Raw genomic sequence first — 18,539 nt, 5'->3', positions numbered from 1 at the left:
TAGATCCATCGCTAGAATGAGGGAATGGACCTGTGTGTTTTTCTACCTGCTTGTCACGGGAACAGATCACAGTGGGCAGTAGTGAGGAGAGACATGACATGAAGCCGCATGTAGAATCATTAACCGTGCAGGACTGCCATACACAGTTGCACAACATGCACAAGACCGCATTAATGAGGGTAAGATTAGTGCTTATACCTTCCTTTTTGTCAGCTTTTACTTTAATATCAAAATCAAGAGAACACTTGTATCACAAATCAGTTGAAAATCAGTTCACACTGCAAAATAAATTGCATTAAAAATAAATTGCAGTAAAAAAGAAACGTGGTTGCAAGACTTCTATCATGAAAATTTTTATAGCATCATGCAGCAGTTTTCATTGAATGAACTTAAATTTACAGTAAAAAAAAGTATATTTAAATGAAATAATTTTAATGTAATGTATCTTAAAAACGGTTCATTTTCAGCCACATAATGATTTCGTTCGTCACAAGTAGCTTTTCCATATGCTAAGGTAAATATTAATGTATAGAAAGATGCACACTATAATGGTAACCCATGACAATAAAATAACACAAATAATAATTTAACCGCATCAGATGTAACATAAAACCCTATTGTACATAAATAAGAAAAACAGTTCATTTTGAATGAAAACCTCTAAATGTGACGTCAGAGAATGATATGCTTTTTCACTGTAAATTATGACTTGTTCTTTTTCACTTCCAAAAAAGTACATTTAACCACATTTTGCTGTAAAATTTTATTAAGTCTCCGTTAGCATATATAGTGAAGGTACTTACTATTAATCTATTAATGTTTTAATTGTCACATATGTAGTCTTTTATCATTAAAATTATGATCATTTTCACTAAGCCTTGGCAGCTACAGTTTGTACAGCCTCAAAAAAAGGAATGCACATTTGCGAACTCTTTTACATGCATTAACAAATACCCATTTATTTCTCAATCTCTTTCCTTTCACTGAGAGGAAAGAGTGCTCTTAGGGAATGCATGGAATGTGTGATGTACAGCTACAGAGGATGTGATGTGTGCACCTGCACACAGGATTGGATATCTGATGGCCTCAAAACAGTCTTTTTGCCTTCTGTCTCAATACGCTCTTGTCGTACTTGACAGTGATCCTCCGGTGTCATCAGTCTGTGCATTTCACTCTCACAACCCTTGCTCAAACTGCAGGCTCAGGGTCAAATGTTGAGGTGAAAGGTCACCTGCGGGTTCGTTTAACACAATCTTCCTCGGCTTCTTTTGAGAGGAAGTAAGCATGGTGAGATGAGAGGAAAATTGCCGGCAGGCGTTATCCTCTTTTCTGAGTGTGTGAGTGTGTGTGCAAACATTTAAAAAGGGTACATTATTTTTCATAGGTTAAAAACTTTTTGGGGGGAACAATAAGGTGTGAGCTGCTTGTCTCTGAAACATCTTTATTAATTATGGACATTTTTGATCATGTTTTGCTTGAAAATTAGATGAAGGAACACAAAAGAAGCTAATGTGTAAATTGGCAAACATTCGCTTTTAGTTTATAACTCCAGGAGCTGTTACAGAGAAACCAGCATACATCAGCCTGTATTTACCAGTCAGCCTACTGAATGACATCACGCAAATCACTCACACACACGCACTCATCCTGTTACACTCGAACACTCTAACACCAATTCCTACACTCCTATAGATACAGAGACCATTATTTACAGACATATACACCCTTGCCCCTATGCTGTGGGTACAGGATGGCTCAAGTTAAAACTGGCTGGTAAACTGATTCCTCACATCACTTAACCTTATTTAGTAGCTATAATTACCAAAAGATCCCACCAATTTCACCAGCATGTCTTAAAGCATTTGGAACTTTCTTTCTTTCCATTTTTTGATGAATTTAGCATGTTAGGCAACGTCATATTGAAATAAATAAATGTCCATTTTAGTAACCGACTATACAAAGAAACAACAAAATAATCAGACTCAAAAATATTGACTTGTGATAATTAACTTCATTGTTAGTTTTAAATAAGATTTCTTCCAAAAATAAAATAAAATAAAAAAGAGTGAATATATAAGATGGCTTCTTCTTAAAGGTGATGCATGTCTCAAACATTGGATAATTCCAGCAGAAGTATGTTAAACAACTATAGTGTTCAGTCCTGGGTGTAGATTACTTGCTGACCTGTTAAATTCATCCTCAATTCACAATCACCAGACTCACATGGTCAGATTCTCTGCGGTTAGGTTTAGAATCTGAGATATCATGACTAATAACATTAAATAATAGTGCTTTTCTTGGTCTTGTGTTCATTTGGGTAGTGTTTAGGTTGGTCTTAGGCGTCAGACATGACATCTATGTCCTCAGATCCACCCTGTTTGGTGGCAATTCTCCAGCGGTTAATGTGGTGGGTTCCCTTCTTCTTCTGTGTGCACTCCGGACCCTCTTCCTCCAGCTTCTGTCGCTTATACTTGGTCCTGCGGTTCTGGAACCAGACCTTCACCTGAGGGGAGCAGAAGACCATGACATCAGTCTCATAAAGGTTTTGGTGAGTATGCATAACTAGGCTGACAGTTTAGCCTGTCTGTCAATAAAGATTGTGACTGATGCCCAGAAACACAGTTCAAACGCATTTGTGTTCTAGTCGTTTTAACACCACAGATGACACGGTACATGGCATTTAATTGCCTTTTTTTGTCCATTTTAAATTTGTTTCAAAACTTGGTTGCATATCAGAAGAAATCCAAAAAAACACGAAAAAGTTATACATTTTAAATTTATTTATTAATTAATTTAAACAAAAATTGTTCTAGTTTGATTTCTGACTTTCAATAATGGATTTCACACATTTCAAAAGAGCAGTCTATTCATAGCGCCATAAGTAGTCGCATTTGGGGAAACCAAGCACCCCTCGCAACAAGACAAAAAACGATGATTTAACTTGTTTTATTTGATATATTTCTGAAGCGGTCTCCTGCGCGCTTCGCAGAATAAATTCACGAGATGCTAACTGAACCCTGAATAATTTTCCACAAAACATAGGCCTTAAGCCTAAAAATTAATTATTTAGTAATAAAAATAACAAATAGCCTTGGCTATATATATATTGGCTGTAAAAGTATATTTCTCTTGGGATTGTTGGTATACAGCAATGTTAATACTATTCTTTCTTAGATTCGTTTTTTTTTTAATATAGTTTACAAAATTTTGTTAAATTTTAAAAAAATAAGTGTGCTGTGTTGCGATATGATCAAATCATGTTAGTTGACGCTTACTTAGCCAAATTGCATTATTTGGAGGAACGCTGAGGAAATCTCACCTTGGGTTTAAACATAAATTAATATGACCATTAAAAATAAAACGTTTTCAGACTGAGCTTTACATCATTTGATCAGGGTGAATGGATTTATTCTTACTTATCTGAGCAAAGCAAGCAGGCTAGAACTCATTCCTGTCTAAAATGAAATGATATCACAGAGCGCAGTTAACAAAAGTCACCCATGACCAGCAGCGTGCTTTCAGACTCGGGTTTATTCTGTTATTGGCCCGTTTCTGGATTTAGCAAACAGCCCAAGTGTTGTTTACATTATCACTTACAGCAAAATCTCATCAGTAAAACATTTATCATTCAAATTAAAAAAAAATATCATTATTATAGTCGTCAGTTTGACTCGTTGCACAATTTCATATCAAACGTTTAATAATAACTTTAAAAACATTTGGCCTATTATTCTTATTCTTATTATTGTTATTATTATAATTATTTGTGCTTTATTTATTTATTTATTTTACTCCTGGTTTCACATGAATAAATGTAACTAGTTATAGCCTGTTTTTTTCTGTTATGTGTGAAACTCTTAGCTCGACTAGGCACTTTCTCTACCGCAAGTAAAAGCTACTAAGACCATTTCACTTTTGTGCCTTTAAAAAGATTAGCTATAAAGAGATTTCAGATGGGGAAAACTGTTTTATGTGTGGGTGTGTGTGTTGTAGCACGAGTTTGCTAATGTTTACCTGAGTCTCGGATAGACTGAGGCTGTTCGCGAGCTGTTTCCGCTCGGCTCCGACCACATAGTGGTTCTTGTCGAAGGCTCGCTCCAGACGCAGCAGCTGAGACGGAGAGAACGCGGTGCGGATCCGCTTGGGCTTCCTCGCGAACGGGCCGTGGAGTAACAGCGTGTCCTGCGAGACGTCGTTCCCTGAAATAAATAAAATAAGCAGCAACTTAATTAGTCTTTACAGTAGGCAGTTTAACCTGAATATAGACAGCAAGGGGCAGACGAAAACTGTAACCTAAGTAGGCATCATTTGAAGGGTCTCTTAATTTTCAACGAATATGAACGCCAACTATCGACTTTAAAGTGTCGAAAATGTACCCCTGATTTTATGACTATTTTAACTTATATAACCTGTTTAAATAGTATTATAACTATTTTATGATTTATAGTTGTAGAATTTATTTAATAAACAAAAGCTATATTATGTCACTCCAGATTGATATGGAGTTAAAGCCTCTACACCCGTCAGAACATGATCAGTAATTCTGTAAAAAAAAGTATGTTTGATTTCATGACCGAGTAATATTTTAGGGATGTATTTACGACTCACTAAAAAATTATGAAAACAATGACAGTTTCAACAATATTTCTATGTCTCTTCCATGGATATTGCTATCAGTTGACAATATATTTTGCTATATTTTGTCTGTCTATAAAATATAAAGTCCAAATAATTGATTAAACATTAATTAAAATCAATAGCCATGCCAAATAGTTGAGTTTTGTACTTTCTGTCATTAATGGCCATGTAATTTGCCTTTAACACCCATTACGCGTAAGTAACCTTTAACTTGATGACTGACTATAAAACAAAGAATGACAGGGTCCGTCGATTTTAAATGTTCTCAATTGCAAACGTTTAACCATACAAAATCTGGCATTAATTATTAAGAATGGCCTATAGGTACTTACATAAATTTACACTCTTCTTTAAAGGTTATTATCACTGTTAGCTAATTTTTTTTAGCTAATTAATAATGTTTTACCTTTACATTAACAATGTTCAGTTCATACGTTTGTTAAGTCTTTAGACACCAGAAGAGAACAAATCATCGAATGAGCTATGAAAATAAAAGTGTGATAATGACGAGGTGTAACGAGTTCATCAGAGTAGTCATTTGTCATTAGCTCGACAGTGATAAGAAGTCGATAGTGTGGCAACAATAATATTAGCAATAACAGAGTAATTAATTAAGAAGTAACTGTCAACTAATGAAATAGGTTATTAAAACAGTTAAAGTCATCTTGGGAAAAATCGAGGTAATCTTAATTTATTTATATGAAAATAAATCACTAACGGGATTAAGGCTAAATCCATTATTTAAACTGCATATAACTGGTGTAAAGTCTGAATTCAGGATCAAGCAATCATGTTATCAGAACTTTATAGCAATAAGCTTATACGCACATAATGCATTCATTTTTGGAGGTATGGCATTGTGCGTGGAAAGCCTATAGTCTTAACCTGTGTGTCCCGCTTTAAGTATCGCCTCGGGGCATGGGCCAAAGCTGTAAGCATATCATTTGTGCATTTCATTTGCAGCTTATTCGGCGTTATTTTCCAATGCGAACTCCAAATATAAATGCATTCCTGCTTTACAGTAGTAAGTATCTGTAGCCGCGAGCGAGCATTTATGACAATATGTACCTTTAAATATGCATAGGTTATTTTATTATTTTCATTTAGGTGAAAAAAAGTTGTTTAGCCGAATGCGCGGTGAACGCAAATATCCAGTTGCTTACCTTGAAACCGATGGCCAAAAAACCTGTTCCTTAAGACCCACGGATAGAAATTCAGTGGTTCACGGTGCTGCGTGCCAAAGAAATGCGGGTGCTGGAGGTGTGTGCTGCCGAGCTGGTGCGGGTGCATGCTGAGAGGTGCATGGTTCACAGTCTCCGAAAACACCAGCTCGGGGTTTGGATAGAGCGCGCGGCCTGCGGGGCTTTGATACCCGTTAAGAAAACTGTCAGCAGGCGCCGTGTAGCTTAGGGCGGTAGGGCGAATAGGGTCTTCAGGTGTTAAGGGGCTTTCCTTCGCCACCAAAGACTCAATGGTAAAACAACGCTTCCCCGTTGCCGAGAACATTGTCCGTGACGGAACCAGTACAATCCAGCAGATTAACTTCACCTTCGCGTCCTTTCACAACTCCTTTAGTGACCTCTGTCAGCAGCACTGATTTAGAAAAACATTGTAGCGAAGTCAGATATAAACGAAATACAAAACACTTTAATATTCCCTACTTTTGCCAGTTAGGCTACTGAGTAATCCATAGATCCACGAGTGTCCATAAATCATGAAAGAGAAAGTGAGAATAAAAGCTCGAGACCCATGGATTTGGATTTGAGGGACGCCACACAGTGTCATCTGAGACCTGCACTCATTGGATGAAAGCCCTTGGCGCACAGAGCTCCGGCGGTGGGCGGGTCCTTCTTCATTTGGGTCAGATAATGAACTCTATTAGTTTGATCATTCACTTCAATGGGGCTGCCTCCAACGGGTCACTTGCTACGATGTAGATATTCAAAAACTAGTTTCCTTGTCACGCGTCCAACAGTAATACGCAAGCCTTCAGAGTATAGCTATATCACAATGGCTGGTCTATTCCAGCATTAATTTCGTTGTTGATTGTTGAGATGATTGCTTTTTAACGTTTCATTCAAGTGTCAAGTTTCTTCAGCTATTCATAAACACATCGACAATGGTGGCCTACAGAAATAGTAAAAACGTGGTTGTGTTTGTTGCTTCAATGGCTTTTTGACAAAAATAGCATTAGTTATTATTATTATTATTATTATTATATATTTTTTTTATTGAGTTGACTCACAAACCAACATCCCTGTCATATTTAATTTGAACTCTTAATAATGTTAGCAGTTAATGAGTTCTAGTAGGCTATTTATTTCCGCTTTCCATCCACCTTTTATGACGTGCATACTTAATAGTTTCATTAATAATAATAATAATAATAATAATAATAATAATAATAATCTGTCAGACTGCAAATGTATTGTTGTTGGGAAACAATAAGCAGAACATAGCCTAATGATCTTAAATTCGTCAAAGCGATGCCACTTCTTTTGTCTAAAAAACCTTTTACAGTCATCTTTTTAGTTTAGTCTTTAACCAGTGGCTGTTGATTATAACGAGGAGTCGCTGACCCGTTCACGCAGTAACGTATTAACTCGTTTCACTGCGTGATTTCCAGACCTGCACATTGATAAGATCTCATGTCAGGCCAGGCCTCATGCACCTGTTTCCGATCACTCAGACGGTCAGAGGACTGAGCGGGTGAATTATTGAAAATTTTCCATCTCAGTGTTTGATAAGAGTTGTGCAGGCATTGCGAAGAAGGCTTCAAGCTATAGCTCACGGCTGCCGCGCTATTAATTTACAGGCCGATGTATTAGGCCAACCTGTGGGGCTGTTCAGCAACCGTTTCATGTCGTGTTTTTAAAGCTAATGATTAGGCTACATGTTTGACAGGCTCGTTAACTCCAGTGCGCATTAGAAAATCATTACAGAGTGCAGAACAACATGTTGAGCGTCAATATATATATAAAAAAGCAAAACCCCGTGAATGCGCACGGTTGTGCTTTAATTTAAGATAACCCTCTGTACACTAAAATAATGAACTAGACGTCTTCTCGTTTGTTATAATTAAAACATTAGTTGGTTCCAAGAGATTCAATTTGTTAAAGGTTCGTAGGCCTACTTTATTGTTTTCCTTTACCCAAAATTGTGCTTAGGCCTACCATTATTTGGAAGAAAAGAAATGTTTCATGCACGTCATATTTAAATTATATAGTATATTTATCAGCAGTTTGTATATACAATAAGTAATAATAGCTTACAAATTGTTGTTGTATATTTTGCTTTGTGTGTGTGTGTGTGTGCTTTTGCTATATTACGTTTAAACATTGCACACAGTCTTCATCGCTGTATACAGCTGACTGTACTATTATTCATTTTAAAAGGTATTTTTATTGCTTTTAAGTCAGACAGACTATTTGTTTATTTGAATCTTTAAATTACATTCAATTACACTTAAAGTGTCCAGTACTTTTATTGTCCTTGGCATTTAGTATCTTGGTTGAACAAGTGGCAATGAATCTCTGCTGCAATGAATGAATTGGCAATGAATCTCTGCTTTTTTTGTCAGTTGTGTGATGAGTTAGAAATAAAACATGAATAAATTGTGCAATATTAGTGTAATGACTTCAAGAAATACTAAGCTGAAATGAATGTGGTATTATTCACATCCACATGCATAACAATTAGACTAATAAAATGTTGTTGTCTAATACAGTACCTGCTGAGTTTTTTACTGTACCATTAGTTGCAGATATCTTCTCAGCATTTTAGACTATGCTCAGCCTTTCTGCCAGAGCTGTGTTCATGGCATTGCATAAATGAGCAGTAAATCATAATTTGTACTGTCGCACATTTGAAATTACATTTGATATTTAATCTCGATATAATTCCTCATGAACATAAGGAATATGGAACAAACTCGTTCATACAAGCATTCTGAAAAAACTATTCATGGATCTTTATCTGTGACATGGACCTAAAGGATGCAATGAAGTGACAGGGAAAAGAGATTGAGAGAGAAGCTCCTCAACATTTCCGTCTGCCACTCTTCTCTCTTGTTCCATAATTAAGTGCTCAAGGAATCTGTAATGAATGCTAATGGGGCAACCAGCCATCTGCACAAACACAGAATTAAAAACTACCATGCTGAGAGAGAGAGAGAGAGAGAGAGAGAGAGAGAGAGAGAGGGATGGGAGGACTAGAGATAGATTTAAACCTTTCATCAAAAGGAATCATTTTAAAGGAGGCTAGGCTGTAAGCAAACACCATCTCACTTTCTCTCTCCCATTTCCTGATTTGAATGGGATTTCTTAAATGAAGCAGGACACAGTCAAAGATTCAGAGAGCACATGTAAAAACCAAGAGAACTTACCACTATGACACGCATAGGGAACCCTTATGTAAGTGAGCTGTATTTGCAAAGTTTTGGACCATGTGTTGAAGACCTTGTTAATCATCCAAAACTACATTCATGTGATAACTGTACTTAAAATATCTATTATATATTACACAATATAATATTTAATATAATATATTGTTATAATATATAATAAATATAATAAATATAAACTTTATGGAACATCTGACCATTACACCAAATGATATGGATTTCGAAATATATGGAGTTGGTCCACGCTTTCCATCTGTAACAGCTGGAAAAAGTGCCTTCCACAAACACCTTCCAATAAAGTTGGAAGCATAGCATTGCCCAAAATTTCTTGCAATGCTGAAGCATTAATATTTCCCTTCACTTAAAATAATGGGCCTAACCCCTGAAAACCTGTCCCATACCATAATCCCTCCTCTACCACGCTTCCCAGTTCACACATCCGCCAAACCCAGACTCGCCCATTAACCTGCCAAGCAGAGAAGAGTATCTCCACAGAACAGGTTTCCACTGCTCCAGAGTCCATGCTTGCATGCTTTACAGAACTATATGATGTTAGACATTGTACATTGTAATTTGAAGGGGTTAGTTCACCCAAAAATGAAAATTAGCCCATGAGTTACTCACCCTCAAGGCATTAGGTGTTTATGACTTTCTTCTAATATCTAAAAATATATATATTCAAAGCGTAATAATCACTTTAATCTAGTTTGCTCCAATAGTTGTACACAGAAGCAGTTCCAGGCAGATGACGTCTGAGGTCAGTGGTGCGGGGTTTCCAATAATATACCACAGATGACCATGAAATATCTATAACAGGGATGAATTTTTACTGGACTTATTGAAAAAGTTTGCATCCTATCACATAACTGAGCTATTCATAAATGCAGACTGCATGGCTATAGGTGTTTGTTTTTATAAACCTGAGTCAATGGAGCTGATTGAAACACCTGAAATGCAATTATTTAAATAAAAAATAATTAAAGCACACAAATATGTATATTTATTTAAATATATATTTATTTAAATGTAAATAAATACATTTAACATACATTTAATAATATATAAATTACATTTATATGTATATTTTTATATTAATATATTTTAATATATTTACAATACAAAATATTATTTTTTATTTATATTTATATACAATTTTTATATTAAAAATATATATAAATATATCTTAATTGTATATCATTAAAATATAAGCAATATATTATTAAAATATGAAGCTATGTTAAGGTAAATTCTCCAAACTCTCAGATTCATGTTGTTCCCCATATTTGTATAGCAAGGGACACTGTTTAGACTTCTAGCTTTGACTGACCCAAAATAATTTTACTGTTCATTTTTTTCATATTGAACATTACTTTCTAAATGAGCTTTAGAATCCCGTTTCCCTAATTGATGAAAGATAGCCTCGACTGGAGTTTCTGTTGCTGTCCGCTGCTGCCCTCTGGTGGTAAAGAATGTGTTTTTGCATTAAACTGTTTTGTGGAGGTAGAAAGACCAAGGATATATTATAGGCATGTTTCTTAATTAGTGCGTAAAAGCATTTTGTCTTTTTGCCGTTATATTCAGAAGAACAAACATTGTATGGGAATATTATAATAATAAATATAGTTTATTTGAACACCTACACAGACCAGTGGGCTACATCTCAAATTGGTACTATACCAGTTGTTTTCATTCTGCATTGTAAAGTAAACCATTTAATATGTAAGTATATTTACATTTCTATCTTTGTACTCCACCTTTAACTAATGCAGTTAAATATAAAAACTGTCCACATTGAAACTAAGAGAGACCAACTAAGAAAATTTACTCAGATCTGTCATGAATTCTCTTATAAAATAATTCTTTGTGCCATCCCAAAGAGGCACAAAATCACTTTCACAGACTTTTACATGAACTGTTTGCTCCTGGTGAATGAACTGCCCAACTCAATCCGAGAAGTCCTTATCCATCTTCAAGAAACGGCTAAAAATGAACCTCTTTCTTCTTCGTTTGAGCCTCTAACTCTAGCACTCTCTAATCTATTTCTATGCTTACGACTTGTCTTCTTACTACTTGTCTTCTTATTTTCTTGTTTTATTTTTATAGAAAAAAAAAAAGACTCTTTAACACTAGCGTTCCCAATTCTTTTTCCATTCTATTAACTTGTTTTTTATTTTTATTTATAATAAAATAAATCCTTGCTATGTGTACTGCTAACCTAGTCTTGTCACAGCAAAACTGGGCACTTACATATTATTGCCATAAAAACCACTAACATATTATTGCCCTTCTTGCGGTTTTGGTTTCTTCTATGATCATCATTTAGGTCCCTTTGAACAAAAGCATCTACTAAATGTAAAAGTTTTGTAATAAGACTGTATTTTAACACATAGATTAGATTTGAAATTAGATGTTTATTGTATCATTTTACACTTGACAGTTAGAAACATTCATACCAACAAGAATAAATAAATGAATAAATATATAAATATGTTATAAATTAATCAGATAACAATTCAGCTCGTATTCGAAAAACATTTGATCTCACCACTAAGAGTTCCCCTATATAGCAGTAAATGTTTTTAGCATCTCTTTAAACCTTTTCACAAAGCTGCTGAGACAAACTTGTACCAAGGAACAGAGAGAAGTCTTCAGTGAGAGTCAGGGGCGGGGTTGACCTCGTTGCTATGGATGATGTCAGCATGCTTACTAACTATGCCCTCAGTGATTGGCTGATAGTCGCTGTCAGAGATTTATTCATATAAATATTTAAGAGTAAAGATAAAGATTTAAAATGTAAAAATGTTGCCACATTCAAATAAAGATTTTAAAATGCAGACTGAGTGTCACTAATTAAACAAGTATGTGTTCAGCTAATTGTCAGCCTCTTATATAGGTGTGCTTCTCATAATTAGTGAATATGCATAAAAACTGCCTTTTAAATAACAGAGTAGAATAATTATGGCTAGAAGTAATCCAAACTGGACGCAAGAACAGCTGTTACTTCTTGCCCAACTGGTCAATGAAATCAAGTACATAGCCTAATCAAAGGAAAATATAGAGTTCTAAACTGAAGGTGATGCCTTTATAAAAGCTCATTATGGTCAAATATTTTAGGATAGTTTGTGACTTGGTCTTAGTGGCTAAGGAGTTCTCTTCACGTTTCACAGATTTAGGAGCTAGTTTTAGTACTAAAATGCCTTGTGAGTCCTAAATATAGGATTTGACATGCCCATTATTTTTAAGATTTTCTTTTAAAAAGGTCATGTAATGATCTTCGTTTAACTTTGAGCGCAGCTGTTTTTACATTTAATCTTTGATGCATCGTCTTAATTTCTTCAAGGAAGCTTTTAGGAGAGTCTTTTTTCCCGAGATCTTGGCGTATTTGTAGTTTTTCATCTTCAGTCCATAAGTCTTTGGTGTTATACCTTGAATCCAGCTTGTTTAGTGAGAAAAAGAAAAGAAAAAGAGAATTTGATGCCATCAGATGAGTGCAGTACAAAATGTTACAGTCATTGATGTTACAGTCATTCTAATATTGCTCAATTTAAGAATCATTCATTTTATTTAACATGTGAACTGATGTTATACATAAGTGACTTTAAAAAACAAACAAAAATAATGATTTCCTGTAAAGCAAACTTACCTTCAATCTCTCAATAATATATTCAGTTTTGCTTAATTTGAGTTTGCCAAGGCCAGTTGCAATGCACTCCTTCAAAGTAGTATTCACCTAAACAGAATGACACAACACTGTGGATTAAGCACTTATTTAGGTGGATTTATACATTCTTTATACAGCTACAGAGTTAAGGCTGCTCTATGCCTGCTCAAAATTCAGTGCAAATGTGCAATGTCAGACTAAATTATGTCACTACAGCCCCTAGTTTCAAAGTATACAATTTTATGACACCTCTAAAAAACATTAAACAGTTTGGTAAAGACATCTAAATGCCACTTCAGAAGCGTTTCTGTGCTACTTTTGTGGAGTAAGATTTGCATTAGTAATGAGGTAAGATAAAGCAAGAAAAATCACATAGAAATCAATAACTGATACAAGTCAGTTTGACTGACTGATTGCAGGTCAGTGTAAATGTAAAATAAACATGCCTTACCGAACAAGTGAAGTTTTGACATTTGCATGGTCCTTCCTGCATGAGAAAAACAGTCCACTGTTACTGCTTTATTAAAGCAGACTTGTTTTAAAGTATTGTCTGCCATTGGCACAACCATTTTGAATTTACAGTCTCAGAAAAAAAAACATTAACTAGTACAATTTAGGCTACTAAAACATACCATCTAGAGTTAAATAAGGTACAAAGATGTACCTTTTAGCTTCTGTACCTTAGAGTACCACTCCAGTGCCAGATTTTACACTTTTGTTTATGAGAGCATAGAAATTGAAACTGCTAAGTCAAAGCAAAATTTCTTCTTTGGTGGTAAAAGGATTTGAGCTTATACAGATGGAACAATCATGCAAATGGAAAGGAAGTCAGAGCAATGCACAAATATGATACTATCTTGTGTTATTCTGATAAGCATTAGTCTGTGGTTCAACAGTATGTATGAGACCCAGCGTATTAACAGGTATCTACATGTTTCAAGTTTCAAATGCACATTCTGGAGCCCAGCAAACACTGCAAGAGCTTTAAATCAAGTACAAAATCAAATGCAGTTTGTGAGTAATTTTCTTTTTTTTTTTTTTTACCTCATTGCATTTTTCTGGGCAGTCCTGTAAATTAATGAAAGAAAGACAGATGTTTCAACATTAAGAAATGTATACATTTTAAACATCCTCAAAAGAGTCAAATTTGTAGCATGATTTTTAGTACTTACCATAAGTGTCCTATCGGGACCCAGTCTTGCTGTATTCAACATAATTTGGAAGTCTATATCGAATTCTGAAACCTGAGCAGAAAGACCGATGGCCAGCAGAAATATGAAGCATGCATAGGTATTCATTGCTCTATTTCGGAGTTGTCGTCAAGTTGTTAAGTTGTCGTGAAGTTGTCAATTGATCTGATTGATGAGTTTTCAGGGCTTCAGCTTTTAAACTCCTGAAAGAGTAAAAATTCCATAGAAGCGGGAAATCCCTGTCGTGCTGAGTACTAGTTATTTGTCATATGCCCACAAGCAGCTTTACCTAGTTACCGTATACCTGCCGCATTATCTCCTGAATCTCTCATTTTCACCTGGAAAATTTGGCAGCATCATTATGAGAATATCCTTCCAATTCTGTTTGGACACAGAAATATGACTCTGAAAGAAAGGTTATCTCTGAAAAGGGACTTTTTTCAACTAATTTACTTTTGACTACTCACAGCTTTCCTTTTTCCTCTGTGTTTAATGCAAAACTTAATACAAGATCACTATGAATTAGATTTTTTTATGAATGTGTTATAGTGTTATAGACACATTCTTAAAATTCAAAAAATAATGTTGATGCATTACAAAAATCCTGTTCCTTATATGACCAGCATGAGTGACTCACTAAATGCTAACAGATGATCGTGATGTAGCCTAAAATAAGGACAAAAATCGTGTCCACACCTGTGAAATATGAATTGAGGTACAGCAAACTTGAAATTAAAAAAGTACAGAAATTACAAAACTGATTACTGCTAGAAATAACGACTGTTTTCAAATAGGTTTCCTATCCCATCTGCCATTTGTTGGAAAGGTTTGTCCTTAACTCACATCATTGGTTGGGCCAGTGCAGCTCAGGAGGACTGATGCATAATTAAATGGTAAATGCTATGAAAAAATGTAATAATCATTCCAGTGAGAGATTAATTTACTAAATTCACATTATAAAATTATTTGTAAAGAAGGCATTCTTCTGTACAAATCCTAGTTTTGTACTTCTAATTAGTGACGGTTGGTTGATGGGCGCTTTTTATTGAGCTTCTTTTGGACTGAAGCACTGTAACAACCACCCAGTGATAGAGCTTTGAATACCCAAGACAATTTTTATATGACTCCTACTGGATTTGTCTGAAAGAAAAAAGTCATATACACCTAGGATGACTCAGGGGTGAGTAAAACACAGCCTAATTTAAATTTCTGGGTGAAGAAACCCTTTAAGTCCACTTAAGTGCGACCATTTATTTACTATTTCATGCCCTTAGGAATGAGTAGCAATAGCATCCAGTGAAATTAAAATGACAGAACTATCAGAATCTTGATAATACATGAAAGATAATAAATTCCTAATCTCCAGTTGTGCCTTCTGTGAAATTTGTTTTGTTTATTTTTTTTTTCTCCTGAGTTTTGACTATTGTGTTTGATGAATCCGGATGACTTATCTCTGAGAGATTTATAGACAGATTGTTGCTATTATTAAGTCTTACTCTGCTCTGCTCTGAAGTACTGTTGATAACTTAATATATCACATAATAAACCGTTTTTGGCTGTTCTAAAAGTCCATTTATGATATGTGTTTGACAGAGAGCTGTGGCAGGCTGCTGGGACATGTGAAGTTAAGAGCTCTTCAGATCCTGCTGAAGTGCTAAGACAAATATTTCTGTCCAAACCAGCTGAGAGTGGAAAATACTAAAATAGGTTCCCGCTACCCTTTTATGGATTACTATGAGATTTGAGTGCAATATTAGCATTGTTCATATCCAGAAATAACTCTTAATGCAGGAGCAGACTGTCTATTTGGAGCTCTCCTCTTACAGAAAGCGGGACACATGGGGTTATGCTTCAGTAAATCTACAGCTGTAGTGGCCCCCTACACTGGGGTTCAAAGCAGTGAATCAGGAGACCAAGCTAACAGCGCCTTCAATTTGGGACGATCCAACCTCTGCGGCCCAGGCTGCCAAGAACAAGACTGACCCTGGGGTGTGGAGCAGGAGAGCCAATCCTCCCGCCAAATGCTACCTGGAGCTAGGAGGCAAAGATACAGAGGAGCTTCAGACATCCAGGGAGGTTGAGGAAGAGGAGGACATCGTCAGAGATGAAGTGGTGGAGCTGCTGAATGTCTCTGACAGTGAGGGGAACCTGAGGAGTCAGTATCTGGACTGAGTATTGTTAATATGCAGTATAATAAGATCAAAACAGTGCAGCCATTCTGTGTGGGTTGAAAAGGAAAACTGAGTCATTGAAGAAAGATCATTCAGAAGAGACATTTTTGGACTCTGATTCATCATCATCTTAATGGTGTCAGATATGTGGTTTAAAACAGATTTCATACATAATCTTAAAAGACTTTGAGTATTATTTATATTTACAGCACATTTCTTGTACAGAACTCAGATAAGTTGAACACATTTCTTTTCCTGTCAAGTCGTCCTTTTAAACATAATTCAAATACAAACCCGATTCCAAAGAAGTTGGGACACTGGGCAAATTGTGAGTAAAAAAGGAATGGAATAATTTACAAATCTCATAAACTTATATTTTATTCACAATAGAATATAGATAACATATCAAATGTTGAAAGTGAGACATTTTGAAATGTCATGCCAAATATTGGTTCATTTTGGATTTCATGAGAGCTACACATTCCAAAAAAGTTGGGATAGATAGCAATAAGAGGCCAGAAAAGTGAGAATGTACATATAAAGACAGCTGGAGGAACAATATGCAAATTATTAGGTCAATTGGCAACATGATTGGGTATAAATAGAGCCTCTCAGAGTTGCAGTGTCTCTCAGAAGTCAAGATGGGCAGAGGATCACCATTCCCCCAATAATGTGGCGAAAAATAGTGGAGCAATATCAGAAAGGAGTTTCTCAGATAAAAAGTGAAAAGAGTTTGAAGTTATCACTATCTACAGTGCATGATATCATCCAAAGATTCAGAGAATCTGGAACAATCTCTGTGTGTAAAGGTCAAGGCCGGAAAACCATACTGGATGCCCGTGATCTTCGGGCCCTTAGTTGGCACTGCATCACATACAGGAATGCTTCTATTTTTGAAATCCAGGTACTGAAATGGCCAGCCTGCAGTCCAGATTTTTCACCCATAGAAAACATGTGGCACATCATAAAGAGGAAGATGCGACAAAGAAGACCTAAGACAGTTTAGCAGATAGAAGCCTGTATTAGACAAAAATCTGACAACATTCCTATTCCTAAACTTGAGCAACTTGTCTCCTCAGTCTCCAGACGTTTGCAGACTGTAAAAAAAGAGAAGATGCCACACAGTGCTAAACATGGCCTTAAACAATTTAAAATCAACTTATTTTCCCCTTAAAATTATGTTTTTTTCAATTTAAACATTTGATATGTCATCTATGTTGTATTCTAAATAAAATATTGAAATTTGAAACTTCCACATCATTTATTCACAATTTGTAAAGTGTCCCAACTTTTTTGGAATCGGGTTTATAATTAATAGTAAATTTAATTGAATAAGTTGTTGTGATTTTATATTTGTTTAAATAACCAGAACTTATAGAGCTATTTCCTAGATTTGTGTAAAGCAGGTTTATTTGGCAGTTAATAATGATGGGAAAAACAATGTTCCACGTAAGTCAGCTCATCTGTCACACAATGGAGTTTCTAGTGCTACTCATTATTATTCAAGGGCTCGTGAGAGATACGGCCTGGTTATAATTACTCATACAAGTATGGTTGTTTAGATGCTTAAACTAGATTACTTCTGGCTGGAAATAGATAAACCTTTTGTCTGAATAGTGACAGAATGCATGAATCACTATTTGTTGGTTACAGATAACAGGGTTTCCTTTTCTGCAACAGGAGAGATATTTTTCTTCGAAGTCAGGGGAAACCCACTGATGGCCTTTATGAACCCAAACCTGCATATTCTCTTTGGGATTTCTGTCTTACTTTCCAGACTCAGGGATGCCCTTTACATGATATTTTTATGCAATGGGTAAAACTGAATTGACTCTGAAATGAAGGAAATATATTAAAGGTATATTTGTTTAATGTTTAGAAATTACTATTTTAATAAAGACACAATATATACTGAAACATGATGACACATAGCTGTTTGTGATTCTTATAAGCCATTAATTTGACCTTACATGAATGTGTTTAATACTATTATAAGGTGTTGGACTGTTTCAAGTTTTTGTGAAGGAGGATTTGGACACAATGGAAGTAAAGATATTTTTGTCTGTATTATTATAACGTGAATATATGCTGCTGTATGGGGCTGTATTAAGTCAAAAGTCCAATTACACATATAAGAATAATCACAAAATTAGAATGTTTTTGAACACATGAACCAAAATCACAGTTTGAACTGAAAAGTTGAACTATGATGCCAGAACACGTATAAGTATATAAGCATTTAACTAAATATCTATCTATAATGTGATGATTTATTAAATTTACATTTACATTCATTCATTTAGCAGACACTTTTATCCAAAGTGACTTACATATGAGGACAGTGGAAGCAATAAAAAAAAATGCAATGATATATACCGGTAAGTGCTTTTAAATAATGTAATAAATAAAAAGAAAATAGATAGAATACAAAAAGAATAGAGCAAGCTAGTGTTAGAGGTCTTATATATATATATATA

General features: G+C 35.2%; 1 protein-coding gene across 1 annotated transcript; it reads right to left on the bottom strand.

Annotated features, from left to right (window-relative positions):
- Positions 1 to 862: 862 nt before the first annotated feature.
- On the bottom strand, positions 863 to 6,430 carry LOC128026657 (homeobox protein EMX1-like). Its single transcript, XM_052613911.1, has 3 exons — positions 5,802 to 6,430; positions 4,015 to 4,199; positions 863 to 2,503 (listed from the first exon to the last, which is right to left on the bottom strand). The coding sequence occupies exons 1-3, from the start codon at positions 6,142 to 6,144 to the stop codon at positions 2,336 to 2,338; spliced, it is 696 nt and encodes a 231-aa protein (XP_052469871.1). The 5' UTR covers positions 6,145 to 6,430; the 3' UTR covers positions 863 to 2,335.
- Positions 6,431 to 18,539: the final 12,109 nt, after the last annotated feature.

The sequence above is a fragment of the Carassius gibelio genome, chromosome A13 (assembly GCF_023724105.1).
Source record: "Carassius gibelio isolate Cgi1373 ecotype wild population from Czech Republic chromosome A13, carGib1.2-hapl.c, whole genome shotgun sequence".
In the NCBI taxonomy this organism is placed as follows: domain Eukaryota; kingdom Metazoa; phylum Chordata; class Actinopteri; order Cypriniformes; family Cyprinidae; genus Carassius; species Carassius gibelio.
This window is presented reverse-complemented; position numbering and strand designations above follow the sequence as displayed.

Coding starts and splice junctions, on each gene's coding strand:
- LOC128026657 (XM_052613911.1), bottom strand. CDS start 6,144: ATGTTCTCGGCAACGGGGAAGCGTTGTTTTACCATTGAGTCTTTGGTG. Junction 4,200..5,801: donor TTTTGGCCATCGGTTTCAAG/GTAAGCAACTGG, acceptor TATTTATTTCAG/GGAACGACGTCTCGCAGGAC. Junction 2,504..4,014: donor TCAGTCTATCCGAGACTCAG/GTAAACATTAGC, acceptor TGCTCCCCTCAG/GTGAAGGTCTGGTTCCAGAA.